This window comes from Chenopodium quinoa, unplaced genomic scaffold (genome assembly GCF_001683475.1).
Source record: "Chenopodium quinoa cultivar QQ74 unplaced genomic scaffold, ASM168347v1, whole genome shotgun sequence".
NCBI classification, from domain to species: Eukaryota; Viridiplantae; Streptophyta; class Magnoliopsida; order Caryophyllales; family Amaranthaceae; genus Chenopodium; species Chenopodium quinoa.
This window is the reverse complement of record NW_018745448.1, coordinates 390,562-411,559: the sequence shown is the minus strand read 5'-3', so window position 1 is coordinate 411,559 and position 20,998 is coordinate 390,562. Positions and strand designations below refer to the sequence as shown.

General features: G+C 39.1%; 3 protein-coding genes across 3 annotated transcripts; 1 reads left to right on the top strand and 2 right to left on the bottom strand.

Annotated features, from left to right (window-relative positions):
• Positions 1–3,388: 3,388 nt before the first annotated feature.
• LOC110713564 lies at positions 3,389–4,348 on the bottom strand. Its single transcript, XM_021892012.1, has one exon. It carries the CDS (start codon positions 4,346–4,348, stop codon positions 3,389–3,391), a length of 960 nt encoding a protein of 319 aa, XP_021747704.1.
• Positions 4,349–11,134: 6,786 nt separating this feature from the next.
• On the top strand, positions 11,135–14,058 carry LOC110713844 (transcription factor bHLH93-like). Its single transcript, XM_021892279.1, has 4 exons — positions 11,135–11,237; positions 12,009–12,458; positions 12,554–13,369; positions 13,472–14,058. Exons 1-3 carry the CDS (start codon positions 11,196–11,198, stop codon positions 12,668–12,670), a joined length of 609 nt encoding a protein of 202 aa, XP_021747971.1. The 5' UTR covers positions 11,135–11,195; the 3' UTR covers positions 12,671–13,369; positions 13,472–14,058.
• A 1,296-nt stretch (positions 14,059–15,354) lies between these two features.
• On the bottom strand, positions 15,355–20,744 carry LOC110713608 (ankyrin repeat domain-containing protein, chloroplastic-like). The gene is made up of 7 exons (XM_021892058.1): positions 19,880–20,744; positions 19,327–19,409; positions 18,969–19,067; positions 18,742–18,840; positions 17,570–17,668; positions 17,378–17,476; positions 15,355–15,829 (listed from the first exon to the last, which is right to left on the bottom strand). Exons 1-7 carry the CDS (start codon positions 20,670–20,672, stop codon positions 15,728–15,730), a joined length of 1,374 nt encoding a protein of 457 aa, XP_021747750.1. The 5' UTR covers positions 20,673–20,744; the 3' UTR covers positions 15,355–15,727.
• Positions 20,745–20,998: the final 254 nt, after the last annotated feature.

Below are 20,998 nucleotides of genomic sequence, written 5' to 3'. Positions count from 1 at the left end.
ACTTTTCATTAATTTGTCAAAATTACATTGTTGTGGCCGTACGGCTTACATTGCTCGGTCAACAGACCTAGCTGTATACACAGCTTTTGGCTAAGTACTTAAACATAATATCTCTTCAGATTGTCAGTGTTCCATGTACGCGGAATGGGTCGGCCGTTCATGGCTTCAAGACGGTAAGTCCCATCTCGGACCTCTTCCTTGACTCGATACGGCCCTTCCCAATTTGGGGTCAGCTTCCCATCCTCATTTGCTCGTCCCACAGCCTCCATCTTCCTTAGGACCAGATCTCCCAACTTTATCAGCCGCTTTGACACTCGGCGATTGTACGCCCTTGTCATCCGTAGACGATAGATTTCGTGTCTAAGTACCGCGTTGCCCCTAGCTTCAGGAAGGAAATCTAGGGCGGTCTTCATGGCTTCCCAATTAGCCGCTTCATCATATAGCATCACCCTAAGGGTGGGCTCATACATTTCAATTGGAAGGACCGCCTCGGCACCATAGACTAAGAAGAAGGGAGTTTCTCCTGTGGAACTCTTGGTTGTGGTTCGTATGGACCACAACACATTGACTAACTCATCAGCCCATAAGTTGCCTGCTCTTTCAAGCTTGCGCTTAATTCCATTGGAGATCAATTTGTTGTATGCCTCTACCTGACCATTTGCTTGTGGTCGGCCGACTGAAGCAAAGCAGTGAGCTATGCCTTGGTCTTCCAACCATTCTTTTAGTTGAGGCGTTTCGAACTGGGGTCCGTTGTCAAACACCATAGACTGAGGAACGCCAAAGCGTGTAATGATATTCTTTCATATGAAGGCGGAAACATCCGTCCATTTGATGCCCTGGACGACCTTGGCCTCTACCCATTTTGTGAAGTAGTCTACTGCTACAAACACATACCGCCTTTGGCCGGACGCTGGTGTGTACGGTCCTAAAATGTCCATCCCCTATTTGGAAAAGGGGAGCGGACTACTGATGGCCGAAAGACTGTTGGCGGGTCGGTGAATTAATGTTGTGAACCTCTGGCACTTGTCACACTTATTTACCATTTCCATTGCGTCCGACTTTAAGCTCGGCCAGTAGTAACCTAGGCGGGCAGCCTTTTCAGCCAAAGCTCGTCCTCCAATGTGAGAACCGCACTGCCCCTGGTGAAGATCATCTAAGACATCATGCCCTCTCTCAGGAGTGATGCATTTCAGGTACGGTTTTACAAATGCCTTTTTGAACAACTCTCCTTGCTTAATTTCAAACCAGGCCGCTCTCTTTTTCATCAGCCGGCTCTCTTAGGATCGGCCGGGAGTAATCCGTCCTTTAGGTAAGATATGATCCCGTCCATCCAAGTGGAGCTTCTATCAATGGCATGTACTGGTTCAGCGTCAATACTCCTCTTTTCTTTCACTTCCCAAAATACTGACCTGGGAGTATCACATGATGCTGAGGATGCTAACTTAGAGAGGGCGTCCGCCTGATGATTGGACGAACGAGGGACCTGTTGTAGAGTAAAATGATCTAGGCTCTTAGCCTCCACTTTTACAATCTTTAATTATTTTATCATGGCCGGCTCCCTCGCCTCGAAGTCTCCATTCACCTGGCCGACTACAAGTAGGGAGTCCAAGCATACATCAATTTTTGTTGCTCCTACCGCCTTACACATTCTTAGACCAAGCCAAGAGGGCTTCGTACTCGGTCTCATTATTAGAGGCTTGAAACTGAAATCTCAGGGCGTACTCAAACTTATCTCCCTCAGGAGACTGGCATATAACACTTACACCACAACCAGTAGCTGTCGCGCTACCATCCACGAACACTTTCCAGATTTGATCTCCGGCCGTCTGAAGATCCGGCCGAGTCATTTCAACTAAAAAATTAGCAAAGGCTTTCCCCTTGATTGCTTTTCTTGGCTCAAATGTAATATCCAAGCCTCTCATTTCCAAGGCCCATTTAAGCATACGGCCACTTGCCTCTAGAGTTGTAAATGGATTCTTTAAAGGTTGGTCTGTGTATACCACAATTGAATGTGCCAAGAAGTATGGCCGCAGCTTTTTTGATGCCATGTACAATGCCAAGCCAAATTTTTCAATGGGAGGATACCTTAGCTCAGCGTTATGTAGCACGTGGCTAATAAAGTATACAGGGATCTGGCGGCCGTCCCGTTCAGCAAGTAGGACGACACTTAAGGAGTGTTTAGAGATGGCAAGATAGATGAATAGCTTCTCGCTCTTAAGTGGACTGAAAAGCCGAGGCAATGTATGTAGATGGCCTTTTAGCTGTACGAAGGCTTCCTCGGCCTCCTCTGTCCACTCAAACATGGCTTTCTTCTTTATGGTTTGAAAGAAATAGCGGCACTTATCCCCTGATCTTGACAGAAATCTACCAAGTGCGGCCAAACAGCCGGTCAATCATTGGACTTCTTTAATTGTTCTTGGTGACTTCATGTCTATGACGGCTTGGATTTTTTCAGGGTTGGCCTCAATTCCACGTCGATCAATTAAAAATCCGAGAAATTTACCGGACTCAACACCAAAGACACATTTCTTTGGATTTAACATCATCTTATGCCGCCTGAGTTCGGTGAAAGTTTCTGGTAGATCCTTCAAATGGTCGGCCGGTTCTTTTGACTTGACAATCATGTCATCAATGTACGCCTCCATATTCCGGCCGAGCTGATCTCTGAAAACTGTATTAACTAGTCGTTGAAAGGTAGCTGGGGAATTCTTAAGGTCGAATGACATAACTTTGTAACAATACAACCCCTGCTCAGTCACGAACGTTGTTTTCTCCTGGTCTTCTTCCCATAATGGAATTTGATGGAATCCGGAGTATGCGTCCATAAAACTCATCAGGGCATGCCCGGCCGTCGAATCAACCAGGCGGTCGATTTTGGGCAGGGGAAAGCTATCCTTAGGGCATGCCTTGTTTAGATCGGTGTAATCCATGCACATTCTCCAAGTTGCATTCGGCTTCTTCACAAGGACCACATTGGCCACCCATTCTAGGTAATAACATTTCCGAATGAAACCGGCGTCCAGAAGCTTCTTGACTTCCGCTGCGGCCTCCTCATTCCTCTCTTCTCCATGATTCCTTTTCTTCTGGCGGACAGGTTTAACGGCCGGGTTTACAGCCAATTTATGCACGGCCAGGTTAGGGCTTATACCTGGCATCTCGCCGACATCAAATGCAAATACATCCTTGAACTCTCTCAATAATGAATTAACTCATCCCCAAGCACACCCAAAGCTATAGTGCCTACACTAACCGTCCGACCTGGTTGATCGGGGTCAAGCACTATATCTTGGTGGCTGCCAGCCGGCCGAGGTCGTAAATCCTCTGGCCGACCGACAGTCATTAATTACTATGCTTGCTCTATCTTGGCCGCCTTACGCTTTTAGCCGACCTACTGTGTTGGGAGTGAGGTTCCTTCTTCTTTTGGCTCGGACGATTTTGGTCCGCGCATTGTAGGCTTAACTGCCAACTGATTACATTCTTTTTCCATCTTCTGACTTCCTTGGATTGTGCCTATTTTCCCGTCCGTCCTCTCAAACTTTAGCAGCATTAGGTGAGGCACAATGACTGCTTTTGTTGCATTCAGTGTAGGACGGCCGAATATGACATTATATCCAGTCAGTTCTTTCACAACCAAGAAGCGGACAACCATATCTCTTCCTTCCCCTTTTTGCCCGAATCGGACAGGTAAGTCTATCCGCCCCACTGGGTGGATGACATTCCCCCCAAATCTAACCAAAGGGTGAGTTATGTCCTGGAGAGCATCCTCTGGGAAGCTTAGATTCTTCAAGGCGGCCAGTTTGATGATATCAGTCGCGCTACCCGTGTCAATCAATATTCGTCCGACCTTCAAGTTGGCTATCTTCATAATGAATACCATGGGATCATTGTGCAAGGCTTTGACCTCCCCCCGATCGGCTTCACTGATGATTACTTCGGGGAAAGGTTCAGCCTTTACTGAGTCCATTTGCATTACCTTACCCAAGTTGCGGGCGTCCTTCTTGATCCCTCTCATAGTGGGGCCGCCTAAGGCAAATCCTCCTGATATCACAACCACAAAACCTGAATCAGTGTTGTTGCCTTCATCTTCCTTATCTTTGTTCTTATCATTCTTCTGTCTTTGCTCGGACGTGTTGTTTGTCCGTGTGTAATTGAATTTGGACTTCATCACATACGAATTTAGCATGCCCTTCTCAGCTAGCTTGTCCAGCAGTCTCTTCAAGTTGATGCAATCGTTCGTGTCATGTCCCACATCCTTGTGGTAATGACAATACTTGTTCTTGTTCCTATACTGAGTCGGGCCTCTCAGCGGCTGTGGCTTCTCAAATTCAAACTTATCCTTGATTTCCATCAGGATAGAATAGCAATCCTTGTTGAATTCAAACTGAGGCTCGTACGCCTTGACCTTCTTGGACTTCTGTGGCTGGGCATCAGCCACCAGACTTCCTTTCTCTTTTTTCCTTCTTTCTTCTGGCCAGCCGAGTCTTGCTGAGAAGGTTTTTTCTCAGCCCCCTTGGCCGACGCTTCTGTTTTTGTGAGCGAACAGAAGTCCGTCGCCTCAATATAAGCTTCGGCTTCCCGCAGAACACCTGCGTATGTCCGAATCTTTTTCCTTACCAAGTCAAATTTAAAACCATTGTGCCTTAATCCCCGGAGAAATTCAGAGTAAGCCATTTCGTCCGGCAGATTATGAATTTGGGCTTTTTCTTGATTAAATCGTTGGACGTACGAGCGTAAGCCCTCATTTTTTCCTTGGACGATTGTCGCCAAGTTAAGGCTAGTCTTTCAAGGCGGTATGTTGTATGAAAAATTTCCCACGAACAGCAAACTAAGAGTAGTAAAACAATTGATACATCCGGCCGGCAAACTGTAGAACCAATCTTGCGCCACACCTTTCAGAGTGGCCGGGAAACATTTGCACCAAGTAGGGTCATCCACGCTTTGCAAGTACATCAGGTTCCTGTACGAGGTGATGTGCTCTTCTGGGTTGCCCGTGCCATCATAGGCTCCCACAAGTATACTCTTCACCTTTGGTGGCTGAGAGGAATTTAAGATATCTTGCGAAAACGGGGGCGGCTTATCTCCTAGGGTAAGTAGGCGCATCTGCCAATCGATGGGTTGCGGTTGCACGGACGGTCCAGCCTGATAGGGAGCCTGTCCGTACACCTGCCCGTATGGCCCATATTGTCCGTATGCCTGGGGGTTTGGCTGCATCAAACCATTGAACCCCTGTGGAGGCTGATATTGCAGTGATTGGGCTATAATAGGAGTTGGAGCATGAAAGACTGGAATAGGAGTTGGGGTGCGGACCGCCTGACTTCCGCTGGTGATGGCCGTGTTGGTATGTTGGGAAAGAGAATGATGTGAGAAATCATCCGGCATAGTTGGGGTTGAGGTCGTGTCTGAGTAGGCGAAGCGCTCCCGCTGCTTATGTCGAAGGTAATCTCTTGCGTCCTTCCATCGTCTGGACGGCTCAGGCTCCTCTCTTCGAGGCTGCCTACCCCTCCCCCCAGCCGACTGCGTTTTCGCCAGCAAGTCAGAGAAATTAGTCCGTGGCACTCTCGGGGACCTTCCAGTCGGCCTTCGAAAGGGAGTGTTTCCAGCGTCCATTGCATGGACCGCTTTGTTGTGCGTTTTCTTTGGAGCCCTCTGCTCCTCTTTCCTAGGCGGCTGCCTAGAGGTAGAGGCTCCATTGTTTTCGATCTCTTTTCTGAGTTTTTTAAGCGCGGCCTTAAGAGAGGCTGGGGTAACAGGAGGGTCATCAGCTTCTTGAAATGTGGCTATCAGAGGATCGCTAGCACGGATTGTAGAGGTTAAATCCTCTACATGTCCATCCTCGCCTGGATTAGGTGTCTGACCGTCTATCGCCATAGCGTACGAGTATCCCCACAGACGGCGCCAAATGTTTCGGGTGTTTTTTGGATTTCCTCGGATACTGGTCACGCTTTCCTGGCAACGAGACGGTCCCACCTGGAAAATAACGAGTATTCCGGTAAACGGAATATTTGCCTCCGACGATCAAGTTAGTGATCAGAACGGAAAAGGCTAGAGAGAGAAAATGTAGAGAGAAGTTGGAGCTATTTAATGCTCTGTTGTGTATATCAATGTCTTGAAAGAATCCCCCTCCCATCATAAATGATTGGGGTATTTATAGGGGTGGGGCTCGTGCCCCTTTTTAGGGTTTGTACCCTAGGTTAGCGTGGCGTGATTGGCTGCGCAATCAGTGAATGCCACGCGTTGCCCTAGGGGCGCCGTTTTTACGGCTTTCATTGGTATCTCTCGGGATTTGGGCCCTGACGTTGTTAGGGCTTTTTGGTGTGCTGATTAAAGAGGGAACACATGCCCTAAACACATGGCATCTTCTCATGACGACATGTGTCACCCTCTGACTGGGCCACGTGTCGCTACAAGATTGGCCTGAGACCTTAAGGGCTCTGAATTGCGTGGCATCTTCCCATGGTGACACGTGTCACCCTATAACTTGGCCACGTGCCACTATGGGATTGGTCCACGTATACGAGGTATTTTTGTTTGATATTTTGTGACTTCTTGAGTTTGTTTTTGAGAGTAGGCCACTCTTTTGCTTCACTTAGGAAATATCACCAAAATTTTCAAATTTTTACCCCGCCTTAACCCTTAGCCTTACGTTACAACCCAATAAAAGACCCTTAGACTTTAGTGGGGTTGAGTCAAAGAACGGTGGAGGGAGATAGACTTCAAACCTATGGAGAGAATATGCATAGTTGAGATGTCGGGATTACCTTCTCAAAGTTTTTCATTTCTTTATCTTTTTCCGGTTCCTTCGTGGAATCATGAAAAACTAGCTTAAGGGTTGATTTGAAACTAGTGGAGAGAACGCGGCCCGATTGGTTGGGGCTAGGGTGGATTGAGTCCTCATTAGTTCTCTATGCTTAGCATATGTTATGTTTCAATCAACCATTGACATCTTGGAACGTGCATACATTTGTCTATATAGAAAGGTTTGCATACATTTATCTCTTGTCCAAATATGAATTTGTGTTTTCTTTCTCTTTTTATGTTTCTTTTTTTTCTTTTTATTGCCTTGCCTTGGTTTTTGTCTAGAGTTGTGGGTTAAACTCTTAGGAAACCCTCACGAGAGCACACTCGTCCTCTAGGGCGATCTAGGGGTTTAAAGGGCTTGTCTTTAGTTGCTAAAATTGACCGTGATTCCTACGAAAGTGAGTTAGTGTACATTCTTGTCTCCTTTAGTGTCTTAGATTTGCTTGAATAAATCACTCTCCTTCTCCCGTGTTTCATGTTAATTTGCTCGAGGACGAGCAAAAGGTTAGCTTGGGGGAGTTTGATAAGTGACTTTTACGTCACTTTTAGGGGTGTTTATTGAATACTTTTCAGCTAATTTCAATAATTAAGCTCATTTTATCCTTTATTTCTATTATTTTGCTTATTCTCGTCTTTTATCTTTTTATTTGAGTATTTTTTAGTTTTTAGTTTAATTTAGATTAACTTAGTTTTAATAATTCCTAGTTTCTCTCTTTTTATTTATTTTCTTTTAGTTTCTAGTTTGTTTTCTTTATTTTATGTTATTTCATTTAATTTTATTATTTCTTTAGTTTTAGTATTTTATTTTACTTTATTTATCTTATTTTATTTTATTTTATTTTAACTTTTGATAATCCCCTCGTGTTTGATTTTTGGTTGTAGGTGTGTTAGAGTTGACGCTCGATTTCCTTGTTCAAATCAAGTTCGAAATTCCGGGTTTGAGTCAAATGTGTCCAAGCCAAGTCATGGGCTCATGGCTGCTGCCACGCAACCCCAACTGCGAACAGCCACCACAATCGCACCTTTCTTCACCTTTTCTGCACCAACCTCCACCGTCAACCACTAAGCTCCCCTGCTCCACCAATTGCAGCAGCCACCTCCAGCTCCCACGCACCTGACCACCAAGGACCACCACAACCACTTCCTCCCTATCCTACACCACAACTTAACCTCACTGCCCTGCTCCCTGCTTTCCCCCAACAACACCAACGCCAAAAGCAATAGCCGCACCACCACCATCACCCACCAATATCACACACCAATCCTATGCTCCCTCAATTCACCAAAACACCACGCACACCAGCCCACATCCCCCTTCAACCACCATCCACTCAATAACAACCACCACCAATCTCAGCCTCCTCAGCCGCCGCAACCACCAATCCACAACAGCAATCACCACCAGCAGCCCCTGCTACCTCATGCAGCTCTCAGCCCACCAACAACACCTACTCGTACCACCTCCAATAAACCACCACAGCAGCCACCCAAACCACCTGAACCACCAACACCTCGCAACATCCCTCATATGAACCACTCTCACCAGCCATGCAACCACCTGCGAACAGCCACCATCAACCACGCAATTCCCCTGTTCCATTCGAACAGCAGAAACCTCACCAAACCACGACTCCGACCACCGCAGCCACTCAATTCCGGCCATCATCCTACCAATTCGTCAAGAAATAGAGCAAAATTAGAGCAAATGGCAAATTAATCAAGTTCGAGCAAACCAATAAGAGTTCAGTCGAAGTACAAGTCGGAAACTTTCAAATTTTTGTAAACTGAAGAGGTGTGGTCGAACACACCCATGGTTCGACCGAACCAACCCCGTAGTTCGGCCGCACCAACGCATGGTTTGACCGAACCATTTCACGAGCTTCGCGCGTGACTCTTATTGAAAATCGGACGGCCGCGATTTAGTTATGCTTGATGAAGATTTTGCTGATTGATGTTGATGAAGGGTGAAGATGCGTGCGATGGAATTGAGGATGAGAATCAGAGCAACCACGAGAAAGGTAAATTGGGGGCTGATTGTTTTCGTGGGTTTAGTGGCAATTTTGGGGTTTCTTTTTCCATTTCATTTTCTTTTATTTTATTTTATTTTTTTTTGTTTTTTAATTTAGTTTTAATTAGTTTTATTTATTTTATTTTATTTTGTTTAGCTTGTATTATAAATACCCCCTTTGGGGTTATTTTCTAAAAAGTTTTTCAATCAACATTTTTATTACCTAGATTAGATTAGTTTAGCCTATTTTATTTTCTCTCTCTTAGGGTTAGATTAGGAGTAGTTGTAGAGAGAGAAAGTTTGGATTTCCATGGAGTTTTTGCGAGGTTGAAGAAGCAACTTTGTGGAACTTCTTCTCATCTATTCAATGAGCATTTTCTAACTTTCTCTCATCTTTATTTCTTTTCTTAATTCTTAGTTTTTGCTTTTTGTTTGTTGATTTGAGTAGATTAATTAGTTTGTTTGTTTAATCTTGTTTTTATTCTTATTTTACCTTGTTATCCATGCCTTTCTTCATTATGTTAGCTTAGGTCTTGTTCTAGGAAATTGGATGAAGGTTATATTAATGAATTGAATGATTGATTGTGATTAGTATGAAATTGTTTCTTGATTATTGTGTATGGGTGATGCTTTTATGGATTAGAATCTTTCTAGCTAATTGATTGTATGCTCTTAATTGTGCTTTCAATCTATTGTGCGAGAGTGAGTTGGTTGAGAGCCCTAAATTCTTCCATACCTTTGCTAGGCTAGTTGCACGAGAGTGAATTAGTTTAGTAGGATAATTAACATGCTTAATTGTGCGAGAGTGAGTGAAATGTGTTGATGTTCCTAATCGAGGTCATTTTCATCTATTTGTATGATGTTGTTTAATACATTGATGTGATTGGATTCTACTTTCCCTAGTTTTAGTTGTTTGTTCTTAGTCGTGTTTAGTTTAACCTCTCTCTATCTTACGACCTTTCCTAGTAGTCTAGTTGGCACAAATTAATACACTTAGTCCTTTTGGGTTCGACCCTTTACTTGCACCCTCGATCAGTAATCGTCAACCGATTTAATCCGATCGAAAACAATTCGAACCCGAACTAGTACCCGACCCAATTAAAACTTGTACCCAAGTCATGGAAGGTTTAATAAAATTTTATATACCTTTTATTCAGCTTATATACCGGTATAATTTTGTAAACCCTCAATCCGATTCAATAAAATCTTTTGTTCAGCTTATATCCCTTTTGTTCTATATTACTCGTATATAAGTTTAATAAAATCTTGATGATGCTTAGATCAAATTATGGAAGGCATAATTATGTAGTTCAATTTGACCACATCGATATTTATTAGAATTAAACTTGAACCAAAACCCGAATGTACCATCTTATTAACCCATCCAAACCCGACTCAACATAACCCGAACCTGAAATTGAACCTGATCTGAATTTGACTCAAATTGAATCTGACTTATATCCGAAAAGGTGAATGACCCGTTATAATTTGAACTGAAATCGACCCGACCCAAACCTGAACCTAATCTGAAGCTAGATTGACCAGACATAACTTGATCTTGATGTAACTCAAGACCTGATTTGACCCGACTTAAATACCCGAATTGACAGCTCTACTTTTGACAACCAAAATATATGGTATGATTTTTAATCATTCTATACCCACACCTCATACCTATATTCAGCAAACTAATGCCTCATAAATAAGATCTAGATAAATAAAATAAAATAATAAATAAATAAATAAATAAAATAATTTCAATCTTAACTTTTACTGTAAGATAATCATCGTCTAAATAGAAACAACTTTATTATAGATAGAGAGAGAAAAGTATTGAGTAGCACTAATATAATTTTAATAAAAGTCACTAAGATAAAATTAAGATTACTATGATCAACGTAATGTTAGCTAGTACTTATGAACTACACCTCATATCCACATTAATATTACTCTGAACCAAATTTCAAAAATATATTCCAACATTGTATGGATAAAAAAACCTAACCTAAATTTGAAAATAGGAGAGTAGGTACCTCCGCTCTATAATACCGGTCAACACGTAGCAAGAACCCAAATTGAGGTTTCTTGAAAAGAACGCATCTAATCTCTTCACATTTCTGTAATTCATTATTATTGTTCAATAAAAATGATGCAAACTTATTTTATTACGTAAAATTATATATTGCCATGTTAGCCAGCAAGAAATATTATTAAAAAAAAAAAATACACATACATATAAGACAAAAGCACAAAATTTGACAACCTCCCCCTATATAATAAATTAGGGTCCCCGAATACTAACTCCAACTCATTCTTTCAGTCTTTTTTTTTTTTTTTTTTTTTTTTTTTTTAAGTGAATATTTTTATCACTAGAAGAGTAAACAATATAATGATTCCAACGATGACTATGGAAGCATGGTTAGCAGAATTGGTAAGACCTCTAATCTCTACTCAGTTAATATCTCCGGATGTTATATTAATCACCTTGCATTTTGTTTTACTTACTACTTAGTACATATGAATTAAAAAGTTACCTAAATGACTTTATTGGTTATTCTTTGATATTTATTATGTATATATGAATCTATTTTAGATCCTCACAAGCTCACATATATTGTAGCTATTTTGTTTCTCGCCAAATATTGTTGACAGACAATTGACGTTTAATAAATATATCTACAATGTATATACGAATCTACTACCAAACTTTGATCAATTGCCGTTTGACCATTTGAGGTCTCAAAATGTACTGTGGTAGTGTGGTATGATTGATGTTTAGACTATTTGTTAGAGCATCTTCAATGATAACCTAATCATTAAATTAGCTTGGTATGTCATACGTAGTACATGATTTTAAGCTAATCCTCTTTGTAGCTATTTTATACCCCAATTGTTAGCTACTAGTTTGCCAATTAAATAAACTTGACTTTCTCAATTAGCTTTATAAATTTAATATTTTAATACATTAATCTCCAAAAATTTTGGAAACTTTTTTATCAAGCAAAGTAGCTTGGGCATATTAGCCCAAGCTAATTTGCTTGGTCAAGCTAATTGTATTTTTTAGCTCCAATGGTCAAGCTAGTAGCTAGATACTTTTGAAAATTGCAAACAAATTCCTATCTACAACCATTAGACTTGCTCTTATTGGTCTAGGTACGCTAATTGTAATTAACAAATTGATAGTTTTAATTGTTTGATGTAGGAAATGGATATGGAAATGGAGCCAAATAATCCTAGTTTAATAAACGACCCTTATCAGCAAAGTGAACCAACTTTTGAAGAACAACTCGCTGCTACACTTGGTATCGATTTCCCTTATCCTATCGACATCACCAACGACACGCCCTCTCTTGAGGGAGATTTTGATAGTATTAATCAATATCTATCCACCCCTCATATTAGTGAAAACAACGATTTTAGTAATAATATTAATAATGGAAATGATAAAGATGACATTGTAAGGTCTGATGTTCAAAAGAGCCAACCATCAAAAAATAAGAAAGAGACGAAGAAGCAAGCAGTGAGTGTTGGTTCAAAGCGAAAACGGCAGCCAAGCCAAGTCCAAGATCACATTATTGCTGAGAGGAAGCGCCGGGAATTATTGAGCCATATGATCATTTCACTCTCTGCTATGATTCCCGGCCTTAAGAAGGTGGCATTTTTTTTTACCAATAATCTAAATGATACGGAGTAAAGTTTGTTTGACCATTATTATTAATCTATTTACTATTATGATGTTATATACAGGTCGATAAAACAACAGTCTTAGGATCCGCAATTAAACATATGAAGGAACTTCAAGAGAAAGTAAAGGTACTTGAAAGTCTGGTTGCCAAGAGGACTGCGGTAGTAAAAAATTACTAGGGTTTTTCTAAGTTATACCCCTAAGGTATTCGAGTTTCTAAGGTGTACCCATGCTTTTTCAAGTTTCTAAGTTGTGCCCCTCAACTTACTACCATTGATGAATGGTGCCCTCCTTGGAACTTCCACGTCACCTAAAGTTAACTATAAATTTAATAGATTGATGATAAAAGGTAGGGAAATGGTAGGAGAAAGAAATTTTAGCCACCGCAATCCTAATAATGAAAAGTGAAGCCACGAAATCACACTCTCAAATAACATTTAAACAACTAATAAGGGTACATTTTAGTATTGATAAGGAGTAGAAGGGCACAGCTTAGAAACTTGAAAAAGTATGGATACACCTTAGAAACTCGAATAGCTTAGGGGCATAGCTTAGAAAAACCCAAAAAACTAAATTCAAAGCCGACAACGGCAGTAGTGATGATAATGTTTCTTTGTCGACTGTGGATGACTATAGTGGTGGTAGCGATGACGGTGATTGGTGATGGTGATGGTTATGGTAGTTGTAGTAGTGCTTCATTACCAGAAATTGAAGTAAAATTAATGGGGAAAATGCTTATATTAAGAGTATGTTGTGAAAAGCAGAAGGGCATTTTTGTAAAGTTATTTGTAGAGGCAGAGAAGCATGGTCTGTCCGTTACTAATTTTAACGTTGCACTAATGAACAACACAGCACTAGAGATTACCACTATTGCACAGGTGTTGATTCCGTCCTCTTCCGCACTCACTTAAATTTTTTTTAATCTTATCGATAATAATTTTGTGGATATTAATGAATTTTTATTATAATTATTTCTGCAGATGGAAAGGGGCTATGACAAGTATGTATCAGATTTGGTTACAACTCTTCGCAACGTCCTTCATTTGGCTAGCTAACAACCATCATTTTGAATCGAACAAAATAGATTTATATTATAGTGTTGAGCTTGTACTTGTTTCATTTTAGTAATTTAGTTTAAGCTTATCATATTTGACTTTAACCGAATAAAATAGGGAAGTACATGCGGGCATGATATGGCTGCATACGCTCTGATATATGAAACATTTCAATTTTTGTCAACTCAAACTGTTTAATGAGGTTGATAAGGTGGTTGCACACGTAGCAAAAATAATAAAGCCGAAATAATCCTCCTCAATCACATATAGGGTTGAAAAATGTAAACTTCTTAAGAAAATCAAATAATAAAAACATTTAAAATGAGGTATCACCACTAGCATAATCAATACAAGACCAATTTCTACCCAACCAATCAATTATATGTCCACAAGGAATATTAAAAACTAAAATCTCTTCAGAGTTCTCAATGTCTTTCCTAATTAACAATCAAACCTACTTTCATGGAATCATGAAAATTAAAGATTTTAAGTCCCTAACTTCCTAACAATTCATTCTACCTATTTCCATAGAGAATTTCATATCCTTAATTGAAATTATCAAATCCGTCAAAACTCAACTCTTGTTGCGATCACATTACCCATTACTCCTAGTCTAATGTTGGCATAAGCACAATAAATTAAGCAAGAACAAAATACACAATTATTTGAGAATCAATTAACCTATACTAAAAGCGAACCTAAGATGACATTTGTCACGATATCATTAATAATTTTCCCTCCTTTTTGCACTTTCTTTTTTTTTTATACCAAATTTTAATGACTTCCATTTTATAAGCTACAATAATACTTATTTCTATTTTGACAACATATCTAATCCAATCATACTCAATTAATATTTTTTTTAACATATATTCTATATACTATTAATCTTTTAGTTACAAGTATACAAACATAGATTAAAAATAAGGTATTAAATATTAAGGAGTATCAATTTTTTCCTCCAAGCTCCAACATTAATCATTTGACATTAATCGTTATGCAATGTGATTATATTAAAATTAAAATAAAAACCGCTACTGTTCACTATAAATACATTTTAAAAAAGTTGATTATGGAATACTAATTATCCTAAAGTAATATAAATCAACTAAATTTTCATTTAATGCCGGTCAAAGTGTGTCAACAAAAATATAAGGACAAATGTATATGAGTTCGTATACGGGTACTAACCTTTTATTTTTTTTTCCTTTTTTTTTGAAAACATATATGGGTACTAAGCTAAGCTTATATTTTCGTTTTCTTATATAAAACCTAATAGATTCTAAATTTCTATTAATAAATTATTTTTTATAAAATTCAAAACAATAACCTTTACACATTTGGTATAAATTAAAATTCAAGTTATTTTGTCACAAATATTTTTTTTGGATAAATCGTTAAATTAACAACCATTCTTTATTCCCCTCAAAAATAAAAATAAAAAATAAATAAAAACATTCTTTATAATTTTTGTTGTAAAGTTTAATTATAACCGTGCATGGCACGGAACTTAACCTAGTTTAAAATAAAAATCAAGTATCAATCGTATTAGGATTCAATCTAATTCTAGAAAAAATAAGACAAGATCCTCTGACCAATGGTTGCAGCACCTAATATTTTTTTATTACTGTAAAAAAGTTTAGAGTCTTCAAGTTATTTCCAGTTATGTTATACATTCAACTAGAAGGGTCAAGAAGCTCGTAACGGATTACTGCTCATTAATTTTAGACAGTCTCAAATCCTTAGCACTGTTAGCAGTTTTGCATATTATTAGGATATGCTTGGTTGAAGAATTGAAGTAATCAGAATTTGTGTCCCAAACCAATTAGGCATTCAATACGAACAAGACCATCAAAATTATGGATTACTAATTGTACACCTTCAAGCTTAAGATAGCAGCATGTATAGAGGATGGAATTTATCGAACAGGATTAACAGTTTAGGTAACAAAATTACAGGAACTATAGTTTCTAAATGCATTTCACCAATACTCTATTAGGTGTACATAAGTTTTATAGCACTCCGCCTCCAGGCCAATAGGGCAGCAGCTCTGCCATTGGAAACATGTTCTGACCTCAAAAATCACGATCTAACTCAGCCAAGGTTTGTGGTCAGCATCAAGTTACCAGCAAGCAGCTAATCTGGTTAAATGGTCGAGTTCTTACTGTTCTCTATGTACAATCAACGATGTCGCCTAGGTAGCTGTTTCAATAGTTTAATGAGCTCATAAGTCTTGGTGTCATTACCAGAATACAGGCAAAGCTCCAAAGCAGTCAGATTATCCTGAAATGAATACAGAGAATGTCTTTGATAGTTCATACGACAAGGCTGAGAAAGATTAATAGGATCTATACTGGAAATTTTATTCTCAATATAACAGAAATGCAAAACCAATGCAAATAACTAAAGGCTTGTACAATATCATAGGTTCAATTCTTATTTCTCCAAGGCAAAATTGGCTGGAATAACACATTATTACTTGGGTGCGCTCAATCGCATGAACTTTAAATGCAGCAATAATGAATTGGAGAAAGGAGTTAAAGAAGAGGTTTTGAGGTTCTGCATAGCCTACTTAACATGGTTTGATTTGATGTTTGAAACTTGGTTTGATGATGAAAATGGATGCTAATTTATTGGGAGAAAAAAATTGTCTCAACCTTGGACAAACCCCAATTACGAAGAATATAGTAATCACGTGAAGGGGAGGGGTTTATAACAAAAACAACAACAATAACAAAGTCTTAGTCCCAAAATGATTGGTGGTCTCTTTTAAAAATTAAAAAAATAAATAAATAAAAAATTAAAAAAAAAAAAAGAGAAAAAGATTTGTGGTCGGCTAACATGAATCGATAAGAATGGTACGTATACTTAAAAGGACACAATAAAATAATCATTTAAAAGAGTTTCAAAAAAGGTGAGTAAAGTGAGCAAACGAAGGAACATAACCATAGAAATTAAAATAAAAATTAAAAAGAGCTGGAATGCGGTGGAATATCTGATACCAGAAATGTAATCTCTGACAGATGGTGTATACTGTAGTGCAGGTGCCTCCCCTTTTACTCCTCGGAAAGAGGCTTAAAATGTAATAGGGCATAATGACCCTGTGAGACCACCAGTGGTCCTCACCTACTCCAGGAGGAAGGAACGCACTAAGAGAATCCCTAACGGACCTCTGACTACAGCAGAGCAGCCAAATGCACCCACCCCAATCAACACAGAACAGATGGCAGCAAATGATGGGAAAGAGAACAGCACATAAGACAAAATCAGCAGCCAGTAGTAATCATTTAGGGAATTGCTTGTACATATAAAAAGGGGAGAGAGAGATTGATGAGGTAGGCAACTTGTGATTGAGTGTTGTGGAGATTGGTAACCTAAAGTTACCCTTGTGGAGTGGCAGGCTAAACCCACTGTTTGTAAAAAAAACCTTTATTTTGAGCATTTCTTAATCCAAGATTCAATCAAATCTTGTTGTTTGTGTCTTGTTTGTGTGTTCTGATCTGAATCCATTCCACATAACCAAAGAATAATATCCAAATTCTCTCTGCACTTGGGCCACCCTAAGGTGGTGGACACTGGACAGGATATAAAAACAAGCAGAGAACAGACTTTCAACCTTAAGTGCTCAAGGTTGAAAAGCGTATCCTTCCCAACTATATGACCCCACTTTCTTGATTCATTATATGGAGGAAAGTCAGGAAACAAAACACTTGAATGAATTAGATAATACCAAGTATTCTTCAAGTGCATACACTAACAAATAAATCACCCAATAATTCAATTCACATTCTCAGAAACAATGCAAGTGATAATGAAGTATTAGAAACTTGCCTTGTTCTTTAGTGTCTTATCTGCTCCTTTCATTAAGAGGAGCCTCACAACATCTGTTCTCCGAGCCTGAACAGCAAGATGCAATGGACTCCACCCATCCTTCAAAAGGAAAGAATAATAGCATATTAAATATATTGTTTCAGAGGTTTATTAAATAAAAAGTCGCCAACAAGCAGAAATGAACGTTCATACATTGTCCTGGAGGTTAATATCCACATTGTGCAGCAACAGTGTTTTAATAATCTGACTTGATGCGGTTCGAACAGCATAATGCATCAAAGTTGCCCCATCCTGCAAGCAACAGTAAAACATACCAGATCATCATCCTTTGCAGAATGATCACAAGGACGAAAATATACTGGTAGCTATTAAACAACAACTACAAACAATCTGTCAAGTCAGCAATCATTATACCATATGAAAACCTTGAAAGCTGAAAAGTTCACATATATTGAATGTCTGGAGCTAAATTGTAGGACAGCTAGTAAATAGAAACAGTACAAAAGTTAAGGAGCAGCAGTGAAGCGAATTGATCGTCAGATCTCAAGCCAGCTCTTGTTCTACTAATCATGGGTTTACTTTCAAAAGTTTATGCAATGATATAAGAAGAGATGTGTCAGCCTGTTAGATGTGCTTATGAAAGATAACATTCAATGGTCTATGCCTTTTCTCGTTCTTGAAATAAAAAACACCTCTAGTCGTCCTCAAGCACTCTTGTTCGTGTCAATTTCATTTATACCCCTCAGATGTACTAGTAAACCCAAAGCTTAGCACAACTGTTCATTGAACTCCCAAATAAGTAGAAAATGAGTGTTGATGTACCGTGGGCATGATTCAACTGGGTGTACAGAAGAAGCCCTACTTGGGCATGCCTGTAATGGAGGCATAGACCTATGTGCATCAGTGCACGAAAACAACCCATGTGACCAAATTCCTCTTCAGCTCTTTTCCTTCTTTGATTAAAGATAAAATAAGCCAGTAGTTGAAAAAAGGAAAATCTCGTTTTCATAAGGCGAATCAATGAATAAACATCCTTGCAAAACTTTGAGCCTCAAAATTACGATGCATATCCATGACTCCAATCACTCCATTTATCGCCTTGGTTCTTGGACATCAGGACCCTTTGGGCCTTACTGTGCCTTGCACTTTTTTCTAAAGCTAATATCACTACTACAGAAAGGCTTGCAGCTGATCAAATAAACAAAATTAGTGCCGCTAAGCCAGCCCCAAATACAAGGCCCCATATAAGAGAGGCAGCTACAACAATGCAGAAAAATATACAATATGATGGCACAAGCTCAGACTTAAAGCTTCAAAACATCAGGAATGGAGTGTATAAAAGATGGAAGAAACTTTCTTCAAACCTTGTCACGAGAAAAAGGATCAGCTGATTCTCTCAGCAAATAATTTATTATAGCCTGCTTTTTACAAGTTATTGCTTTATGAAGTGCAGTTAAGCCGTCCTGGCAAAAGAAAAATGACAGACCAATATCAGACTAAGAAGTTATGAAAAGTGAAAGACACCATACATGAAAGCAAGATAATGACAACTGACGAAGGGTTGCAGCATGAATACAACTGCGAGCCTAACCTGATCAGCAGCATTGATATCAACATCATGTTTTAACAAAGTATTCACAAGGTAAAATTCTCCAGATGCAGCAAGAGTATGCAGAGGCAGCCATTTTTCCTGCAGAATCAAAATTCCCATTCAAATTTGGCAATGGCAAGAACAGTAAACATATTGGTATCCATGAAACATCAGCGGTTGTTTAATTGCTATCATAATGATTACAATTTTAACGATACAATAAAAAAAGCCTCATTCCATCTAAAATTTTAAAACATCTCAAGCATCATTTGAGAAAGCACCGGCTTAAATTACCCACGTTGGCTGCCTGGTACAACTCTTGGTTTTCAAATTTAACCATAGGTAGCGAAGAACTTACAGAAGTAGCAGCTGCAAGTCTAGGTCTCTTTGCATTCATTAGGGCCTTCTCCTCCTTTGTAAACAACACTTGACCTTGACGTCCTACATTTGCAACAACATAAAAAGATAAACTTCAGGAATTTCCATGTTAATGGAATTGAATTTTATAGAATGAAATACAACCTTTATATTGTTATATTACATGAAACTTGGATAATCTTGAAATAGAAACATGACAGCCCACAACTTCAATGTCATCCTAGTTTTGTTTTAATAACAATCGCAAATATAGTATAACAACCATGGTCTTTAACTACTGGTAAACCAAAATTTAAAAGGATGTTTACACGATTAAACAAATCTCATTTTCCAAGCAATTTCGAAATTCCATACATCTAATTAGTAAAGTTAAGTCCAAATAAATATGGCATAATCTACAAAGGGATAACTTTTATTTCGTACTCCGTATATGATTTGTCGTGACTAAACATGAATATCCAATACACCCGTTGTATATACGAGACAAACATAATATAATAATATACAAAGATGAGAGAAGAAGATAGTACTACCATCCGATTTTTCACTAGGCTGATAGTTGCCACTGTTGAAGAACTCTGTAATATCATCCAATCCACGACCATATACAGCCCATCTAGGATTCTTCGGTTCAACTCTAGAATCAACAGTCTCTCTCCTATGCTTTGCAACACCATCATCGTCAGCATCATCACCACTTCCCTCATTTTCAGCACGAAACGAAGGCGGGTCATCAAGAACAACAGGGTTCAATTGAGACAATTTCTCCTCCCTTAACCTCAAATACTCCTGCATATTTACATTAATCATCTTCCTCTTCACAACTTTCTGCCCAAATTCCATTTCCTGAGCAATTTTTCTCCTTTCTTTCTTGGTCAAATTGATTTCTTCCACAATTGAATTCCATTTTTCTGGGATTAAATTCTGGGGTTCAATAACTTCTGGTTTATTTTGCCTTGATTTGGGTTTCTGGGTAGTTTCAGAAACTGAAGAAATTTGAGGGTTTAGTTCTTCCTCAATATATGGGTCTTCAAAAACCCCATCTTCAAAAATCAAACAATCCCCAATTACCTGTTCTTCATCTTCATCTTCATCTTCGAAATTTGAGGTTGCAAATTGGAAATTTTGGGAGTTTGAAGGAAAGGCATGGCAGAAGACATGGGAGGAGAGAGAATTGAGGGGTTTAAGAGAGGTTGAATGTGATGAGTAGAGGCAGGAGATGATGGAGGGTGGGAGGAGAGAGATTGTTTTAGGGTAATGAGAATGGGTGAGTGATAACTTTGGTGTTGTTGCTCCTACTGCAGCTGATGTTGCTGCTGGTGACATTGTTGGTGTAGATTGAAATATTGAACAAGATATGTGTTGCCTACTGAGTTTATGTTCTTAACTAGACTGTACCGTGCACAGGATATATATTATATCATAAAGATATTAAATATATACTATAAGAAAAAATATACTTAGAATACGGAAAGTTGATTTTGATGTTGTAACTTAGACCCTGTTCTTTTGAGCTGTTGTGTTATGTGAACTCCGCTCTACTGAACTGCTATGCTGGAATCTTATGTTCTCTACCCTACTTAGAAGCTTAAAAGAACCGGGTCTACTCTTATATGTCGGTGGCCACGCAATGTGGCAAGTAATTATGGGGT